The 19,082-nt window shown below is 45.4% G+C and overlaps 9 protein-coding genes across 9 annotated transcripts; 5 read left to right on the forward strand and 4 right to left on the reverse strand.

Moving 5' to 3' along the window:
* Positions 1 to 149: 149 nt before the first annotated feature.
* Positions 150 to 1,421, reverse strand: V8C40DRAFT_259101 (uncharacterized protein). The gene is made up of 2 exons (XM_083218878.1): positions 388 to 1,421; positions 150 to 325 (listed from the first exon to the last, which is right to left on the reverse strand). The coding sequence occupies exons 1-2, from the start codon at positions 1,296 to 1,298 to the stop codon at positions 202 to 204; spliced, it is 1,035 nt and encodes a 344-aa protein (XP_083067221.1). The 5' UTR covers positions 1,299 to 1,421; the 3' UTR covers positions 150 to 201.
* A 509-nt stretch (positions 1,422 to 1,930) lies between these two features.
* Positions 1,931 to 3,901, forward strand: V8C40DRAFT_152773 (uncharacterized protein). Its single transcript, XM_083211330.1, has 4 exons — positions 1,931 to 2,082; positions 2,151 to 2,441; positions 2,519 to 2,951; positions 3,013 to 3,901. The coding sequence occupies exons 1-4, from the start codon at positions 2,061 to 2,063 to the stop codon at positions 3,800 to 3,802; spliced, it is 1,536 nt and encodes a 511-aa protein (XP_083067222.1). The 5' UTR covers positions 1,931 to 2,060; the 3' UTR covers positions 3,803 to 3,901.
* A 705-nt stretch (positions 3,902 to 4,606) lies between these two features.
* On the forward strand, positions 4,607 to 6,406 carry V8C40DRAFT_259107 (M24 family metallopeptidase). Its single transcript, XM_083218879.1, has 2 exons — positions 4,607 to 5,892; positions 5,967 to 6,406. The coding sequence occupies exons 1-2, from the start codon at positions 4,636 to 4,638 to the stop codon at positions 6,108 to 6,110; spliced, it is 1,401 nt and encodes a 466-aa protein (XP_083067223.1). The 5' UTR covers positions 4,607 to 4,635; the 3' UTR covers positions 6,111 to 6,406.
* Positions 6,407 to 6,518: 112 nt separating this feature from the next.
* Positions 6,519 to 9,182, reverse strand: V8C40DRAFT_259109 (Zn(II)2Cys6 transcription factor domain-containing protein). The gene is made up of 4 exons (XM_083218880.1): positions 8,871 to 9,182; positions 8,075 to 8,793; positions 7,847 to 7,981; positions 6,519 to 7,756 (listed from the first exon to the last, which is right to left on the reverse strand). The coding sequence occupies exons 1-4, from the start codon at positions 9,016 to 9,018 to the stop codon at positions 6,716 to 6,718; spliced, it is 2,043 nt and encodes a 680-aa protein (XP_083067224.1). The 5' UTR covers positions 9,019 to 9,182; the 3' UTR covers positions 6,519 to 6,715.
* A 209-nt stretch (positions 9,183 to 9,391) lies between these two features.
* On the forward strand, positions 9,392 to 10,715 carry V8C40DRAFT_259113 (glutathione S-transferase family protein). The gene is made up of 3 exons (XM_083218881.1): positions 9,392 to 9,623; positions 9,700 to 10,191; positions 10,253 to 10,715. Exons 2-3 carry the CDS (start codon positions 9,846 to 9,848, stop codon positions 10,576 to 10,578), a joined length of 672 nt encoding a protein of 223 aa, XP_083067225.1. The 5' UTR covers positions 9,392 to 9,623; positions 9,700 to 9,845; the 3' UTR covers positions 10,579 to 10,715.
* A 551-nt stretch (positions 10,716 to 11,266) lies between these two features.
* Positions 11,267 to 12,318, forward strand: V8C40DRAFT_259114 (uncharacterized protein). The gene has a single exon (XM_083218882.1). The coding sequence runs from the start codon at positions 11,332 to 11,334 to the stop codon at positions 11,848 to 11,850; it is 519 nt and encodes a 172-aa protein (XP_083067226.1). The 5' UTR covers positions 11,267 to 11,331; the 3' UTR covers positions 11,851 to 12,318.
* Positions 12,319 to 13,416: 1,098 nt separating this feature from the next.
* On the forward strand, positions 13,417 to 15,577 carry V8C40DRAFT_259115 (prolyl hydroxylase family protein). Its single transcript, XM_083218883.1, has 3 exons — positions 13,417 to 13,790; positions 13,853 to 15,340; positions 15,499 to 15,577. The coding sequence occupies exons 1-2, from the start codon at positions 13,499 to 13,501 to the stop codon at positions 15,025 to 15,027; spliced, it is 1,467 nt and encodes a 488-aa protein (XP_083067227.1). The 5' UTR covers positions 13,417 to 13,498; the 3' UTR covers positions 15,028 to 15,340; positions 15,499 to 15,577.
* On the reverse strand, positions 15,286 to 16,495 carry V8C40DRAFT_152851 (uncharacterized protein). The gene has a single exon (XM_083211331.1). The coding sequence runs from the start codon at positions 16,296 to 16,298 to the stop codon at positions 15,495 to 15,497; it is 804 nt and encodes a 267-aa protein (XP_083067228.1). The 5' UTR covers positions 16,299 to 16,495; the 3' UTR covers positions 15,286 to 15,494.
* Positions 16,496 to 16,784: 289 nt separating this feature from the next.
* On the reverse strand, positions 16,785 to 17,313 carry V8C40DRAFT_284717 (uncharacterized protein; the record flags this gene model as incomplete). The annotated part of the gene is made up of 1 exon (XM_083222206.1): positions 16,785 to 17,313. One exon carries the CDS (start codon positions 17,311 to 17,313, stop codon positions 16,855 to 16,857), a length of 459 nt encoding a protein of 152 aa, XP_083067229.1. The 3' UTR covers positions 16,785 to 16,854.
* Between the last annotated feature and the right edge of the window lie 1,769 nt (positions 17,314 to 19,082).

A 19,082-nucleotide genomic window follows, 5' to 3' on the forward strand; every position in this document is an offset into this window, starting at 1 on the left:
ATGATCAATGTACGGCTTTGAGAACACCCTTAAAAGGACGAAAATGGTTACGTAGCGGTAGTGTAGATGTTGATATAGTTTTTCATGTCCTAATTAACCTATGATTCTCGATTGATGCTTACTTCCTCCACCTTATTACTCAAATGTATATTTAAATTACCCCATCGACGTGAATAGTGAACTAAATAAACGAACGAACGACTAGACTGTCTTTAAAGATCCAAGGATGCTATTGACATCAATAAATTTGAACTCATTCAAAGTCTCTTCCCACAATCTCTTCATAATCTCTTTGCCTTTAGCGGTATATTGGAAGGGTGCGTACCTAGATTGCTGAGTTAACAAAAGAAGCGACTAGTGTTGCCAAAAACAATATTTGCTACTTACGGTGCAATGTCCCAGTTCATAATGACACAGCCATGAGATTCTTTCCCTTTGATGATCGCTGCATCCATGTATGTTGACGCACCGACCTTTACAGACCGAGCGCTAATGGACTTGAAGAGATTCAGTATAATTCTTGTTGCACCACCGATATCGCGCTGCAATTCTGTTCCCTTGACGAATCCTGGTTCGACAAGATTTACAACAACGTCATCTGCAGATACCACATCTGTGAGTTTCCATATAAACAACTGGCCCAAGAGCTTTGAGGTTGGGTAATTGTCAAGAGGATCGAACAAATCAGCTCTGTCAAAGGCAGGAAGAAGAGGAACCTCGCTCTTTACTGCGAATTTGGCAGTGATTGAGAGCATTGACGTAACTATTGTTAACCGTCCAGGAAATCCCACGGGCGATTTATTCTTCAGTATAGGAAGAAGGAGAATCGATAGCAACATCGTGGACAGATAGTTGACCTGTACATTCTCTTCATGTCCGGTATCTGGCGAAGTACCGAAAGCCGCTCTTCCCATTCCCGCGTTCAAGATGGCAATGTCGAGTCGAGACAGTTCCTTATCAAGTCGCGCTGCAAAAGCTTGGACAGAGCCGTAGGAAGACATATCCAGCTGCCATACCTCAATGTTGGATTTGGGAAATTGTTTCCGAAGACTAGAGGCTGCAGCCTCGCCTTTCGCTGAAGATCTGACGGCAATAATCAGGGTTGAGAGCTTATGAGAAAGCAATTGACGTGCACATTCAAAACCCAAGCCGGTATTAGAACCTGTGACAATGGCAACTTTGTCGGAAAGATTTGTGCTTTGAGGAGGAAACCGAGGTTTGGTGAAGAATTGATTCTTGATAAATAAGTTGGGAAAAAACGGAGACGTGAACGGGGGCAGCTCTTTAGAAGATGTCATGATGAACTGGACGGTTGATACTCTCCGACTGGGCGGAAATATAAAATAAATTCTGAAGATGAAGAGAGCAGTCAAACACGATGTATAATAGATGTCACACTTTCGGAAAGCTATTGAGGAGAAGAATGCAGATGATAGCACTACCTATATATACACATTTGTGCGTGTATCTGATCTATTGGGGACGGAGTTAAGATTGGTTTAAAACCTCTTCATCAGCATCTTTTAACACTATTGCCCAGTCAGTAATCGCCTACGAGCAATGGCACCGAGACGAAATTACAGAGTCAATCAGAACGCCCGAATGAGGCGACACTAATGCAGGATATTGATTACTGGATTAGGTATGGTCTCTAACTTTCAGATTTGAATGTATTTGATTGGCCAGATAGGGTCTCATCTCCATATCATCAGGGGGTCCTCAAAGTGCCGGCCACGGCTAACCTCATGTGGATACGTTGGAGTTGCTGTGCCACAATGCCGGCCTACGCAATACGCTTGAGGATATTTCTCGAACCACCTGGACGCAGACAATTCCTTTCAACGCTTGCCTTTTATCAGAAAACAGTCAGTTGCAGATGGATCGTTGCACTAGAGGATGAACTCTTTCCAGCTCATCTTACCACGTACCTCGTTTTGCGAAACGACCGAATTGCCAATTTCCGCCTAGTTCAACACTCTGACATCAATGAGAAGCGGGTTAATAATTTGGTCCAACTCATAATACTGCCTGACCCGAACGGGTTGAGCTAGATATCTAAGATGGCTCCTGTGGATGGCATTGGTACGTAACTGATCCCGGTGTGTACCTAAAAGGAACTTATCCATCTAACAGAGCAATTAATGATTCAGCGGAGATGCCATTCATTATTTCGGATGGAATCGGAAGCACAGAAGCAAACAAACGAAAGTTGATCAGGAGACATGTGATGTTGGGGAAGAATCGAGGCAAGACCCGAAAAGTGAAGCGAGGAGACCACCAACCTGCTCAGGGTGACTTGGGCTACAATGGCGATGATGTTTCGACCGGATTATCGATCAACATGCGTTATTATCACATCCCCCCAAAAGTGGGATCTGAGCTATCATTCACACAGTTTGCAGATTCTGTGGAGCCAGCGTTGATCAAAGACCTCTTGAAATGTAATCGTCACCCCGTACTTGCCTTGCACCGGCCGAAAAGCGCACTGCTAATGCTCACTTCCATTGCACAAAACAAGTCTCCTTTATGGCTAAAAGAGTCATTTACCCTCTTGAAAGATGTATCAATTTTGACAAAAAGGACAATTTTGATCGAATGTGGTTCGAGCTCATGACGGAAGACGCCGCATATCTTCATACTGTTCTTTTCACATCCCAGACTTATTTCATGCATACGTCTAGCCAGAACAATCCTGGGGCAGTTAAAACGGTAATCATGCATCATTCTAGAGCACTTCAGCTGCTCCGCGAGAGGTTAGCGGCGAAACATGAAGAGGTCAAGATATCAGATCCTACAATCCTTGTTGTTTTGGCCCTTGCTGGCCATGCCCACATGATTAATGACTATGAGACGGCAAAGACACATATCGACGGCCTTCGGAGGATTGTTCATTTGAGAGGAGGTTTGTCCACTTTCAGTTACCACCCGAAGCTCTCAATAGAGCTCTTGAAGTAAGTGACGGTCAAATTCCGGAGCTAAGTCCTCATCTGCTAAGCTATCACTGGGCTCTAGATGCGATTTGGGAATAGCACTAAGCTATGGTACCAAGACCGTCTTCTTCACTGAACCATCGTCGGAATTTTTAATGCCATATCCGGATTTTAAACAGTTCATGACACAACACTCAAGCCCAACTCAGCAGGAGGCGTCTTCCAGCCTAGAACATCTTAATATTGATGAGAAACTAGGAAATACCTGGAGTGTCTTGAGAAGATTCTGCTTGGTAATTAACTCAGCTGCAGAACACAAGCGCCGGCTACCAAAAGAAATCCTCTTAAATACAATGGCGCCCGTAATGTACCGTTTGCTCAACATGACCTTCGAGTCGGGTTCCTTCAATGAATCTATTCGATTAGTCCAGTTAGCATTCTCATCGCACGTCTTCCTTCACTGGCAAGGAGTTAAATACCCACATACTTATCTCCCGGAGCGCTTTCGAAACTGTCTCCTTACACTCAAGCTTCCAATCGAATCCTCACCTCACTTGCTTTGCTGGTTACTTGTGATGGGAGCCATATCGATATTCGGCCCTACCGATAATGCTTGGCTTGTTCCCTGGATACAAGTCAACTTGAGGCTCTGCGAAGTAGAGAGCTGGGATAAGCTACGTCATCAGCTAAAGCAATTTCTTTGGATTGATATCCTTCATGACCATCCGGGAGAGTCGATCTTTGACATTGCGTGGCCCTTGCAGAAAGATGATGAAAATAGTGGCTTTTACGAAGAACAAGCAGCATCAACGCGCTACAGAGAAAACAGGGATGATTCATATCCTATATGTGCGCATGATACAGCGGATTGACCTCCATATCCATTCCCATAGCAAATACTCATTATCGTTTCACCCTCGGTATAAAAAGTGGAATGGTGGGATTGTCGACATTTATGCTGCCTCCAGATTGTCTATGGTCGGAGTTTACCTAGCTCCTCGACCAGAGATCTGGAAGCCGGATGCCATATCAGTTGCACCAGAATAACAACAGCTGCTTTCATCCAGTCCTAAGTTTCTCGGTCTAATAACCTTTTTTTTTCTTTAATTCTTCCTTCCCTTTTTTTCTCCAACACAAAAACGGTCAGCGTTGACAGGATCTCTTGTGCACACTTCGAATCGCACGGATTCCGACGACATACTCTTACTGCCGATGATATGCATACTGTCTTGCAGATCACGACGCAGCTTACTTCTGCAATCGCTAATTCCATCCCTATTTCTGTCAAGCCTAGCTGCAACCATTTGTCAGAGTGAACAACAACAGGCTTCTGGTAAAGAAAGATCGCAGCTACCATCTACCTAGGTACCTACTTAGGTATTGAGGGATATGGCACAGTGCCAGTTGAGAGTGAACGATGCACTCTGGTTAGTGCCAACAGATATCTTGTGGAACATTCCATCAATTTAGAAGCCTGTCAAGCGATTTCTCCAATGTAATTGACTGTTCTAAGAGTAAATTACAGGCTCAGATACGGTGGGCGGGTTTCAGCGTATTTTCCAACACGGTGCATTGCGCATCCTTGCTTTGTCAACCGAACCGGGGCTCTACGCTAGTGGAAATCCTGTTGTTTTGCGCTGCCTTGGAATTGGCGTCCCTGCTGATTTCACAAATCACTCGCGCGTTAAACCGGTGATACGCCAAGATGTCAGTTGGAAACGATGCAGAGAAGCGATATCTGCTCGCTCCAAAAGCAGTTGAAGTGAAAGGGAGGGTATATCCGCCCGCATCAATTAGCAACAGGATCTTCTGGAAAGTTTTGTTGCCGACCGGACTGTTTTGCGTGCTGCTAGCTCTGGCAGCCCTGGCGTACCCTTCCCGCAGTTCCAAGTCTAGCTTGACGTCGCCATTGGAAACATGTGCCTGGAATCACCTCGAGCCGCATCTCTCTCTGTTATCGGTTCCGCCGATTCGCCGGTCCGAGTTTCTTGGTCGTCAGAAGGCTCTGGCACTCGAGCTGGACGCCGCTGGGGTCGATGCTTTCATCGCCGAACCATCAGCTTCAACGTCTTATTATGCAAACATTTCTTCAACCTTTCATCTCTCAGAGCGCCCATTTCTGATGATCATTGACAAGGATGGCCAATTCACAACGTTAGTACCCAAGTTTGAAGCTGGCCGCATTGCAAAACTTGACATGGTTTTCGACAACAAAACGACAATCACTTGGATCGAAGAAGAGTCGCCATATGAAGCGCTCGCTCGAGGCACGGGCTACAAGAAAGTGATGATCGACGAGCATGCGCGTTTTATGATTGCAGCTGGCCTGCAAAAAGCAGGAATTGAAGTAGTGCCTATGTCAGAAACCATCCAGTCTCTCCGTTCCATCAAGTCTATGGACGAAATCGCTCTACTAAAAGGGATCAACTCATTCACGCTTGCACTGGTTCAGTCCCTGCAAAAGTGCATCCAAATTGGTATGACTCAAGAAGAAGTTATCGACACCTCCCAGGCACTATTCACACGTGCGGGCGTGGGTCATGGATTTTGGGTGCTGGCGCTGTTTGGCGATCAGGCGGCTCTACCCCATGGCGGTGAGACCGGCCGAACGCTGCAGGAGGGTGAATTTGTTCTTATTGACATTGGATCGGAACTTCATGGATATTGCAGTGATGTAACACGCACAATCTTACCAACCGGAGCCACCGTTAGTGACGACCTCATGGCCGTTTGGCAAATAGTTTGGGACGCGCAGTCAGCAGGTTTGTCGCACATGCATGCAGGTGAAGCGTGTTCGACAATCGACGGCGCCTCTCGCGATGTCATAAAGCGTGCCGGGTATGGCCAATACTATACCCACCGATTGGGACACGGACTTGGCCTGGAAGGACACGAGCCACCATATCTGAATGGTGCTAATGACCAAAAGTTAAAACTGGCTGAAGTAGCCACAAATGAGCCGGTATGATCTACACATTGAGGAAATATCCCAACATCTCTTCTATTATTAAACTTGCTGACCATTAATGGGATCAGGGTATTTACGTCACTACAGAGGAGGCAGCCTTGCTCGGAAAGAAAGTGGGCTTCGGTATAAGACTGGAAGATCCTATCTTGGTCACTGAGAACGGCGGTGTACTATTGACTGGAAGCCGGGCACAATCTCCTTGGAGCCCTTGAAATAGCCAGTGCTTGCTCAATTTTAAGTGCCTAGTGGTGTGGTACCCCCACGCCTTTCACTTGCTTCTCGCGGTATTGTTCGTTTTGCCCACCTTAATAAGGAATAATGACGATGGCCAATAGCTACTCTCACTTCACAAGACTATACCTCTATATCATTTTCATTTCTGTATATATGTTTCTATGTCCAACACGTACTCATGTCGTATATCAAGGGTGGGATAGGTGACTTGGGCGTGTCAAGTTAAGAGCAGTGTTGTCGTTCAACACCCTAATACATCCTTACTTAATCTTAATCATCTAATCCTTATGGAAAACTGTGCTTACTTACCGAGAATTCTCATTCCATTTAAAAGTTAATTAATGTAAGTATGCATCAAGCCTGAAGAACTTATCATATTATTGAGGGCTGCCTTTGTCATTGCATAGGATGTGAGATTGGAGACCTAAACATATGGCAGCAGCACCAGGAACAAATACGCCTGGGAACAGCGAACAGCAGGGACTCGCAAAGCGAGCTCAATCACAGAGTCATGCAAAACCCCCTTTTCGATAAGCTGATGATACCTTAGATCTTGTCTTCTCCGTTGTCCAAATATTATGATCTAAGAAGTATAGCTTTTCGATATGCTAAACCCATGTACGTCGTTAATGTATCGCATAACCTTCTGGATCCATTCCGAAACAATAGCACGTTGTTCGGGCTTGGTTGCTTCGCTGTTTTCCGCTTCCAATATAGCATTTTCTTTCTGTGGGTTATCCATTCTCACCCTCTCGATATGCTCCTTGAGGCCGGAAAAACTTTCCACAACAGATTGATCAACGCTCATTCCAGATTGCGTCTCTACAATGCGAACATGCGACTCATCCCCGTAGTAGTCATCTGACATAGATGTTTCTGTGTTTATATCATTCACTTGTTCTTTGCTGTAATTTCGTGATGGTAGCCGAATATCATGGTATATCTGTGCGACGCGCAAAGGGAACATGAGAACATAGCCGCCCGCTGGTCCATGTGTTGGCTGTAGAAGGAACTCCACGCTACGGCAGATATCACGTACAGCCTTACGATCTGGTTCAGTTTCGTGTGGGAATGTTAGCGGAGGGTTTGTCTTGTACGAGAAGCACGAGCGCGATGCCTGGTGCTCTTTGAGCTCGTCCATGATGCCCAAGTCGCCTGCAATATCATGCAAAATGAGTAAACAAGAGTGGTAGAAGTTGGTCTCTACGGCTCGTCGGAAGTCTGTGAAGAACAGCACAGAATTGAAGATTGGCTGACCCGTGGCTTCACTGACGGACAACACATCTGCTCTTTCTATCCTGGATTCTTGGAATACCTCGAAACAGCAGTCGGGATGCTGCAACTCCCACTCCCAACGTAAGTTTAGAAGCTTAAGATATAGGAGGAGGACTCGCTGCCTCAGTGATTCGTATAGATCATGTGGCCATGTTCTATCGCTTGAGGCGTATTCTTGCCGCATCTTAACGCGCAGCTTTTCATCTTCCAAGATGCCTGGGATACAACAAACAATATCGATATAGCGATTGGCAAAGGATTTTTGACTCGGATTCTCACTCCAAGGAATACTTTGCCAGCAGGGGTCTTCGAGGTAGGTTCTCCGGGCTTCTTCCATATGGAGCAGCATCTAGAGGCTCCATGTCAGCTACAGAACAAGGAAGTCGGCACGAGACAAACGTTCAAAAGTCTTGAACGAGAGTCTGAAAGGGTTACTTGCAATATGTGCCCTGGCTCTCTCAAATGCGAGTCTCATATCTTCTTGTCGAAAGGCTTCGGGGCCACATTTTTCTACCCATGCGGCCAAACCGCGAACATGTTCTTTCCACCCGTTGCTGGCTGAATTTGTAATCCACTTTTCGTTTACGATAAATTATTAGCAGCTCATAGAAAGACCAGCAACTCAGTGTCACTCCGCAGTAAACCATACGGCCCACAAACAACTCACCTCAAAAAGCGCCATGTTCATGACAACCGTCAGTAGTGATACGTTGAGAGTCGGTGACAGCATGAAGTTGCCATCAGTAGAAGATAGCTGAGTCCTGAGTTGACGTAACGCTAATTGATATACCATGATTGCCTGCTGCAAGTTGACTGTATGCTTTGTAAGACGCCCATGAAGAGCCAGCGCAGCAGCTTCAACAGAGAGTTCAAGCGCCGAGGGCTGCATGCCACCACCAATCCATTGGTGACTCTCCAGCGCTCCCAGGCCCATACCTTGCGCAATGAGAAGGTTGTAAACGAACTTTTGGACGTGTTTGGCGACATCTCCATGAAGTTGGGCCCAGACACGGCTACCGATGATAAGGGCGCTGATATTGTCGTCAGCCGCAGTGGTTGCAATGGCGACATGTGTGTATGAAGTGGTGAAAACAATGTCATTAGATGGCCAAATACGTAAGCAAGATTGGGAAGATAGCCCTGAGGGCGGCGTGTCCAAGTTGTCAATCGTCGGTCTGGATAGGGTTGCACTTCCGACATGGTGATTGTCAGCACCGCCCTTCATGTCCTGTGGCCTTGAGGTGCTACGAGTACTGTCTCCTCCCTGCGGCAATAGATTACTTTTGGCGCTTCGCCCTGTGGAATTAATGAATCGAAGGGGGCGGCGATAGCCTTGGCACTGAAAACCGCCCTTTTCGCAGCGGCCACAAGTTGGATGCCGCGCATCTACCGCAGCCATTAGATTGCGTCAGTCCATATCCAGAATGGCTACAAGGGTCAAAGAGTGCAAGCGATTGACATACCGCACCTCACATGCCGCGCCTTGCAGGTGGTACAAGCCTTACTACGTCCCGCAACACCAACCATATTGCGATATCTGTCCCGCTTGCTGTACTCCGAATGTAGACAACAGTATATGAGTTTAGAGGAAAGCTGTTTCCCAATGTGCATAGATTTCACGAGGGGGGGTGTATGAGTAAGGGTCTAAGGTAACGTACTCCGCCTTGCTCGAATCAACACAAGCGTTTCAAGAATACTTGCCGATTGGTTTGGTCAAAATAGGAGTTCAAAGCAAGAACACAAACAACAGTGAGTGACTGGTAGCAACAGCTGACAAATTCGGCCACTATCCAATGATTCTTAAACGCGCGCGGCCAACTATCTATCAGCTCTCAAAATGCTTCCGCATTAAGCTAGCCAAAGCAGTTGATATCTCGGCATGATCCTTGTTAGCTTTCATTGGGCCGGATTTCGGAATTCACATTCCGAGACAAGTGCCACAACCGTTTCTCAAGGGCAAGCATATGCCGAGACTAAGTTGACAGTGTTGTCGGTGAAATCGATTGTACAAGATTTGAATGCGGCTATGCTTTGCAATCAAGGTTTGACAAAAGTTCTCAAAACATGCATCGGAGTCGATTCTCGGTGCATGCTTGGCAAATCCTTGTGCGCCAAAACCGATCCTAGAATGGGTGACCCATACGATTATCTGTGACGTCTCGCTTGTTATTCTCCGATATTGATCAGCAGAGGGTTGACTATGTCGAATGCGATCGGTGTGTTTTCTCTCCGAGCTTAACAACTCAGCTGTAACAATTATTCAGCCTAACACTAGCGGACGGGTTTGAGTAGGATTGTTGGTTTGATCATCGTACCAAAGGTATAGTGGTTTTATTTAAAGCGCCTTGAGAACTAATAGTCGCAGCTTCATCATCGGCTTTTCTCCAGTCTTCTCAGCAAAGTATCGCATTAAGAATATTGACTTCTACTTTTTTACAATGTCTCCAATCAAGCCTATCACTCTTCACGCTCATAGCAGCGGGCCAAATCCCTGGAAAGTGGTTATCATCCTCCGAGAGTTAGAGTTACCCTATACTCTTGTTTATGAGACACCCGCTACCATCAAATCAGCCCCTTACACCGACGTGAACCCAAATGGCCGTGTGCCTGCAATTCGCGACCCTAATACTGGTATCACATTGTGGGAATCGGGTGCCATCATCGAATACCTTATCGAGAATTATGATACTGAGCAGAAGATTTCTCATGGTTCACAAAGTCCGGAAAAGTGGCTCGAGAGGCAGTTCCTATACTTCCAAGTCTCGGGGCAAGGCCCATACTTTGGTAAGTCCAATGCATAACAGCCGGCTATAGTGTCAGAATTAATTCGGAAATAATGATATAGGCCAATATACTTGGTTTGCAAGGCTTCATCATGAGCAACTACCTTCTGCAAAAGAGCGTTATTTGAACGAGATTAAGCGTGTTACTGGTGTACTGAACACCATACTGGAAGGTAAAAACTACTTGGTTGGGGAAAAGGCAACGTATGCAGACTTGAGTTTTATCACTTGGGCTTTGATCGGACAGAATGCAGTGGAATCTGCAGGTGTTGATCTAGACAAAGAGGCTCCGAACTATGTGGCTTGGATGAAGCGTCTTTTAGAGCGCCCTGCAGTCCAGAAAGCACTGCAAGAGAAGGAAAAGGCCTCTTCTGCATCTGCTCAATAAGTGGAGACTAAGAATAGCTACGGATGCTATGTTGATGGTTTTTCCTTACTTTGGATCTGGCACTTTGCAGGAACTTCGAGTAGACTTCAAGGAATAGCCTTTATAGAATAACTGAATTGAAAGGTTAAAAATCTCAAGTTGAAACGCCATAGGCATTAACACAAAAAGTAGGCACAAGGGTCCCTCGTAGTTTCCGAAATACTAGCTAATAAAGGCGGGGTATGTGCATATAAATATCTGCTCAAACGTTGAAACACTCTTGCTGTAATATAGCGCGTGACTGCTATAAAAACAGTACTTGTTCATTCTAATAGTACTGGGTATAACTCGGTTTAAATTGGACAACTTTCATCCAGCAGCATGAGCCAGGCGGCATTGACTCGACTGTTAGTAGATACTTCGCTGTAACCAGTGCAGCAGCTGTGAAGGTACTTTACGCTGCTTAGCGGCGCAGCTTTTTGCGGACTAACTGTAACTAGAGAACATAACCCTGCCAAGCCTGCTTTTTGGGTGCTCTGCAAGGTACAGGAGATACTCGGTAAACCATTCCAAAAGAATATGTCGTCCAGGCGGACAACTGGCATGCGGGGTACCGAGAAAGAAACACCCTGTGCTATTGGTCAAGTGGAGCAAACAATGAACGGACTTCGGGCTTGTCTGAATTATGTCCTCATAAGTAGCATTAATAGCGAGAAAGTCCGAAGAGAGCGGTGATCAGGTCACTATGGGTTAAACTTTTTATAAATATGGGCAATGCAGACACCCCTTTTGAGTTCGAAAGCTACACATACTCTTTTGAACTATATTGAAAATCCAATGTTTGCAATGTCTCATGTGTTTGACTCGTTTCCACGAGGCCTGATGGCCAGTGGGAATGTCCTTTTCGCAGCAGCAGCATACTTTGCCGACTGGAGTCACACGCATGTCTTTAACCCACGTTGGCCACCTCACGCCAAATTCCACAATGGACAGAGCATGTCCTTCGGCGCCCTCTCCGCTTTGACTTCACTTTACCTACTCGGCCGACGCAATGCCAACGTGGAGGCTGCTAAGGACTCTCTCTTTGTTGCGGCACTCGTCGGCTCTTTAACCACTATCGCTGGCTTGTCGGCAATATTTTATCCTGGGACTGCCTGGATGGACCCAGAGTATGACACGGGAGCGTTGATAGGACCTCAGGGATATGTTTTTATGATACAACTTTTTGTGAATTGGACTTGCTATAACTTGGAAAATGCACGACTCAACAAGCTGGATAAGCTTAAGAAATGATTCATCAACACCGCGGATATATCGTCAATCGGGGTAAGAAAGGTCAGACAAGGCTGAGGAAATTAGTTGTAATAAAATAGAAGCTGGTCTGTGGAAATACAGCAAGATTGGTTGAATGGACTCAGCGCTTCAGGCTAAGGATTGGTAGTTTTTCATCATTGACCGCTACAGTTGTTTGACTTCTCCTGGAAATGGTATTGAAGTTTATGTAAATATTACAGTATTGGTAGTACTGACTGATGGATAAAGCTACCCAACATTTCTAACCGCATATGAGGGTCAGCTGCATACGTATGCATCATGACAGCCTGTATTTTAGAGCTCAAGGAAGTGATTTTGTACTGGCTTGCAACTTATTTCTCGATCAGCAACAATGCTATGATGGTTATAAACGCGGGGTCCAAAAAAAGCTATGTATTGTCACGTACTGATAGCATTTCATGAGTCTTCTGTCTACAGTACCTTGGGATCAATACATACCCACCTTACCAAGTGATGTGCTTAAGAAACTGAAGTCAAGGGCCACAATAGTACTATGTTTAACGCAGATACCTACATGCACAGTTCCTCCTGAGAGTCCAGGAACAATCGTCGTCATTCTTATCACTACCGACACAACATGCGCCTCCCTGTATCGTGAGGAGTAGCAAACTTTGTATTCATTGAATGATGGAGGCAATCCGCCATTCCACGCCATTGACTTGGCTCTGTCTTCGAACAAGCTGGCGACGACAGAGACGTTGACCTGAAGTGAGAAGGGTAACGCCTGAGCATCGAGAAGTCGTCACCATATATCAGCACTATCCCACATCAGATACGATATCATAACCACGCAATTGTTCTCAGCTATATCAGAAAATGGACCTGCCGAATATCACCCCGCATTCATGACAATGCCGGCCTTGATGCTGCCCTTGTGCTATGACGTGGTAGAAAATTCTCTGGCAAAGTGAGTCGCCGTTGGCCCTGTGTGATATTCCACTAACGGAAGAATTGACATCATTGAGAGGCAACTAGACCATGGTATTGATTGCTGTACATGTGTCTGGGTTATAAGTTGTCTAGCCTCGAACACTCGAAATGGAATATTACGTTGGTTATAACCCAATAGCCACAGAAGAATACGAAGGTGATTCATTATATGCATCTCCCATTACATACCACATGAACCATGGGTCTTAAGTCCGAGAACATTTGTTTTCACAATATTCCACGGCCTAGACATACAAAAGAGTTGGGGTTTTATACAAACGAAAGGATATCGAGGAGCCAACAAATTAGGCAGAAAATCGAGGTAAAGTCCAATTAAAAAAAAAAAAAAATCATATGTCTTTCACAACAGCGAAGTCAGATTTCATCTAGCTCTTCACATATGGATAATATATTCTTCATGTTCTTTAACAATTAATTTTTCTTAATACGGGTTTTATGGCAGTGAAGAGTAACTACTAAGCTTAGTTGAGAACGCTTTTAATTGGCCTATCGGAATTGGGTTATTCCGTCGCCATGCAGTGGCTGATGACACAGCGAAGCCTTCCAAATTTTCTCATTCATGGACTGCACTCTATCAGCCTTTGATCATTTAAATAAAACTCATATTAAACACATCCAATCTAAATTCCATTCTATATATATACATCAAATAGCAATGACGCAGTCCAAGTCGATGAAACGAAAGCGAAATGCTCAAGTAAAAGTCCCTCAAAAACACATCAAAATCACGAACGCAGCCCCATCGGTCGCTTCATTGCCCGATGACGAACCATTTGAGATCAAGCGCCTGCAGACGGTCATTTCGGACGAAGAGTTAGATATCACTATTGACACTCTTACGACTCTGGCACAATACCCTAGCTTGACAAAGTCCAAGCTTTGCAGAAGCCTTCGAACTGCTGTCTACGATTTTCGCCAATCGTGCACTACCGGCGTCAATGCTACCAGTAAGCCCCATTCCTGTAATTATCGGTATTGTAATGGATGGCGAAGCTAAGGTTCCATTTAGCGGAGAATGCGAATCTCACATCACGGGTCTCTGGTGCACTGGCCGATGAAAAGTACCTCGAGGCGAGGATTTTACTTGCTGAAATGCGACTCAGAGGCGAAGACCCCAAATTAGGTGCCTTGTGTCGTTGGGTGCGAGACCTTGATGTTGTAACGCAGCCTAAGGGTATAAGCATCGACAACCCTCAGCGCTCTGCAAAAGATGATGAACTTCTCAGCGTACTCGATGCTGTACTGCGTGTTAGCTGCCCGATTGATGATAACACCAGCGTGACAAGGCCCCAGCCGGGGTCTTTATCCCACATCTCCTTTCAGGCCACATGGGATGTTCGGTCACCTGTCAAGCCACAACAAGTCTATGAATCAGTTTTGGACAAGTCAATCTTCGCCTCAGCACCGAGTTCAGTCGCCTCTTCTCTCCGTATCATCGAAACAACACCTGGCCATCTCCGCAACCCTCCCAATCATCACCCGGCCATCCTCTATACCTCTCAGCCTGATACAGTGCTGCTATCATCAGACAGTCCTCAAATAACACATCACAAGCATCCCCATGTGCCAAATCTCAGTCTTGCCACAAACGTTCTTTCACCTGAGGAATGTAAGGCTATTATTGCTGTTGGTGAAACAGTTGGCTTTCTCCCTGATACTCCCGTTCGTGAGGGTGGGGATACCAGTGTTTTGGCACACAACTTCTATTGGATCATCGATACCGCGTTTCATGATAAGCTTTGGTCACGGATTTCTCCATTTGTGCCAGCCTCAGTTAATGGTCGTTTATCTCGTGGCCTCAATCGGCGTTTCCGAGTGTATCGGTATGTTCCTGGTGCCGAATATAGATGTCATATTGATGGAGCCTGGCCACCATCTGGCATCCGGGCTGATGATACGTATGTATACGACGATTCACCCGCGACGAAGAGACAAAGCTCATTGTTTACCTTCTTACTGTATCTGAACGACGAATTTGAAGGCGGAGAAACAACATTTTTCATGCCAGCACCTCTCGAGGGGACACTCAATGCTTACCGCGTGCGGCCAGTTATGGGTGGCGTCGCTATCTTTCCGCATGGCGAAACGCGGGGAGCATTGTTGCATGAAGGTTCGAGTGTCACAAAAGGCGCCAAGTATATAATAAGGACGGACATTGAGTACGATATCGATCCATCAGACTAAGATCAGTGGCAACGGCTATATATATATACAGTGCTATTTAAGAACGCGCAAAGCATGGTACTTATAGTTTTATAATTTGTCAAGCTTCAAACGCATATCGACTGTGGACAAATGGCACTGCGTTGCGTTAATACACATAGGTAGTGAAAAGCAGCCCACTTATATTCCATTTGCTTGGTAGGCACCACTAGATTTCACGGAATGACAATTCTTTTTTCGAGATATATACAAATTTTAATAAAGCTATATACTTCTTCGCCTATTTACAGTTTGTACCTATATGCCGACTGTACTATATACATGCAAAGGATAGGTAAGTATAAACATCTGTCATCAACATATATACACATTGAACATAAGAATAAAACCTCCAAGTTCATGTGAACTTGTAGGTAAATCAAAGTTGCACTGCCCCTTGGTACATGCTAACGCATTAGAGCAATCGTGTTCCTAACCGCTTGCATAATTTAGGGGTTGGCACACTTGCCACTGTTGCAGACAAAGTCGTCGGAGCAGTCATCATCAGAGCCGCAAGAAGCACCAATGCAGTGACCAACCCAGCTGCAAGTGTTGGAAGGGGGAGGAGCTGAGCCTCCACTTGAGTTGCCGCCACAAATACCGTTGACACAGCCCCAAGGGTCGGAGCAATCATCATCTGTGCTGCAGGTTGCACCTTGACAGTGGCCTGCCCAGCTGCAAGAGCCGTTACCGTTTCCGGGAGGGTTGCTTCCGCCGCCGTTGACTGGGCCGGTGGGCTGACCAGGAGCATTTGTGTCGAAGTTGTAGAGAGTCTCGTCCAGAATCTGCCAAGAGATATCGAGATGTCCAGCAAAGCAGCCGTTGGAGTTGATTCCATCAAGGCCACTCAAGCTGAAATCCAGTCCGGGAGCACCGTTGGGGTTCCACACGCTGGCGGTAGATGGTCCAGTGGCACAACGCTCACAGCCATCACCGATGAAGAACTGCTGGCTGGATGGAACACCGTTGAAGCTGACAACAACCTTCTTACCGCAGTACTTGGCAAAGTTTGAAGCAAGAAGGGTGCGGTTCATGGCAACAACGTTGTTGCTGTTGATCTGGTTCAGGGACAAGCCGGTAAACTGGTTGCATTCAACGAATCCCGTGTTGATGTTGGCGAAGTTGTTGCCGCAGCCATTCCTATCAACAACGTCGTAGTAGTAGGTTCCAAATCCGTTTCCAGAGTTAATGACTGATTGAGAAAGGGCCAGCTTGGCGAAAAGGCCAACGGAAGTGATGGTTTGGGTCTTCATTTTGAAAATGCTCTGCCGTTGGGCGTAGAAGAAGGAGAGTAGGTGGCTTGTGAGAAAGACTGACTTATTGAACCGCTTTTGCTGCTGGATGCCAATGTAATGAATGATACGGAGATGGTAGACTACTTATAGTTGATCAAACAGGTATACAGGAGAAGTATTGACGAGGACAAACGGCCCGAAGTAACATACGAGACGTTAAGCGTATAATCCTATTGAATCAAATAGCGTCGAGACATATTATTAACATAAGCTTATAGACATCAGTGTCCTGCCTTTCTAGGCAAATGAAAAAAACCTGCGAACCACCATATTGCGCTAAAACCTCATGGATGAAAATAGCAGTTATCATAATGGGAATGGTCCATTATTCTGCCTTCCTCTTTCGAAAGAACAGCTTCCTACCGAGTGTCAGACATACGACAGTCGGTATCCATAAACAACAAGTTACCCTTGCTACCGAGAAATTAACGGCCCCGCCGAAAGGGGAAAAGGCGCTAAGGGAGTCCAGAGTCCATGTTTCATCCATCTTCATTCATGCCGATGAGCCGGATTGTTAAATGAGGAAACCAGCGAAGGGTCCAATGGATAATATGACTCCGATGGTGAATATAATTTTCCACGAAGCGGCATCGGGCGTGTGAATCCCAATAGCGGCATTGGTAGAGGTAGCAGCCGCATTTGTAGTAGTCGCCGTGGCGGCACAAGCAGCGCAAACAGTCGCTGAGGCCATTGCACTCGCCTGTGCAAGAGCGCTGGGTGAGGCAAAGTCGTCTATACCGTTGCACGCACCAATTCCTATTGCTCCAGCAAGACAGTCTTGGAGCTCAGAGCCGGATGGGCCATTCGACACAATTGGACAATATGCACTGCAACCAGTAGCGTTGCTGTAATACTGGACGACAGGGGCAGGACCACAGCATTTTTTGAAACCCGCAACCAGAAAGGTGGGATTATCGCTGCCGGCAGCACAGACGCCTTTCGGAAGCGTCCCGTTGAATACCTGGCAGGACATGTTGATGAATAAAAAAGGTATGCTTAAATAATGCAGGTAGCGAAGAAAATTATTTTAATGTTATGAAAATGCACAAGGAGATCTCGATAGGTGGCTGGTTTGATTCGTTCGTGCCTTTTTGGTCTGGGGTAGGCGCCCATTAAGTAGACTTTCAGATGGTGATCTATTGACTATACTCCGTACTTAGTCTCGGATATTAGAAGAAGTCTTACAATAGTAATCCCTTTGCTCGAAATCATCAGACATGATGCTTACAATGCACGTTTAAGGGGATGAGAAGTAAATAATTGCAGCGATTACTATTAACTGGTCGTTTAGGCACACTGCAGAATCGCACTATAAACCCGTGAACTCAACGACTCAGTTTCGGAATCTCACCGCAACTCCCATCGGGCTTTAAGCAACACCTGCATGGTAATATTCCCACCTTTTCGCATCGGAGCAATAGAGAAACAAAGTATCTGATGTCTGAAAAAGAGATAATGGTGGAGTACAAGCCCGTTATATTATATGAACAATAGGTCACTAAGACACTTTGGTATATATCTTTCGACAAGACTCATAGTAGTATAGTAAAGCTGTAATGATATAAAGATATTTCAGGACTTCTTCGTCTTAATGTCTTTAAACCAAGGCCGGCTTGATTCTTTATCAGCAGTCATACTTTATGCGCTTCTGCCAGTCGCATCTATCGGGTCTAGTTTATTCCACCGCTGCAAATAGCCAGAGCTCAAAATTGACTCTCAAGTTTGAACAAAAGACTGGACACGACATTTTACTCAACCAGCCACTACAGGTTAGTTGGCCCTCTAATCATAATTAAAAATACAATATCTGCACCAAGACCAAAATATATATCTGTGCTCCCTAGTGTGATCTATTTATACACCATATCATACTCATATGGTTATTTAGCAAACTGCAATCTGTCATTCGCAGATAATTTTCTCTTATATTTCCGAACCGGCCATGAGGTTGAATCATTCACCCTTTCTGTGTTGTTTTTATTTCTCTCCTGTGAGAATGAGTATTCTACGGATGTTTCCTTCTGTGAAGGTTTATTCACACTAATAGATAATTGCCTTTAAGCCCCTATGCTAACGATTCATACCTTGATGCTCGATTTTCGTCTGTGAAGTGCTCTCTTGGGTATTATCTTATAATTGTCCCATCGATCTTCGAAGAAATTAACCTCTCCACTGGCGAAAGGGGAATGGTGCACCAAATATTGTGGTATCGCGACACATGGTGCTTCAAACAATTGGTCTCATTTAGTATACAAGTTCATGAGGTATCTGACACCAGGCCGCGCTACTTAGCTACCATTTCTCACCTAAAAGATTGCCAACGAGTAAAAGTTTCCGGTATATAGTCTTCATGAGGTTCGGCAATAAGAGTAGTAGAGACTATTTGTCCCTACATGAGTAACAGAATTGGCGCCAATAATGTGAGACAGATACGCGAGTTGCCCCGCCTCCATTGTTACATGAGTTTCTTAGTACTGCAAGTTAGAGAATGTCTAGTCATTTGCAGCGTTATAGCCGAGACTACCATATAATTCTTCTCTCTATTTGTTGAATGTCATGCGCTATTTCGGGAAATGATAAGTCCAAAAGAAAGCATCGCAGCTTTGAACAAGTTAAGGGCTAGAGGTCTTGTAACCGTGATTGGCCAAATGCTTGATCATAACAGACTTCTGAGCCCGTGAATTTTTTTTAATGGATCTATTGTATGCGTATGACACAGCTTAAAGGAGCATAAATTGGACT

This window comes from Trichoderma camerunense (genome assembly GCF_050948025.1).
Source record: "Trichoderma camerunense strain CBS 138272 chromosome Unknown V8C40scaffold_32, whole genome shotgun sequence".
NCBI classification, from domain to species: Eukaryota; Fungi; Ascomycota; class Sordariomycetes; order Hypocreales; family Hypocreaceae; genus Trichoderma; species Trichoderma camerunense.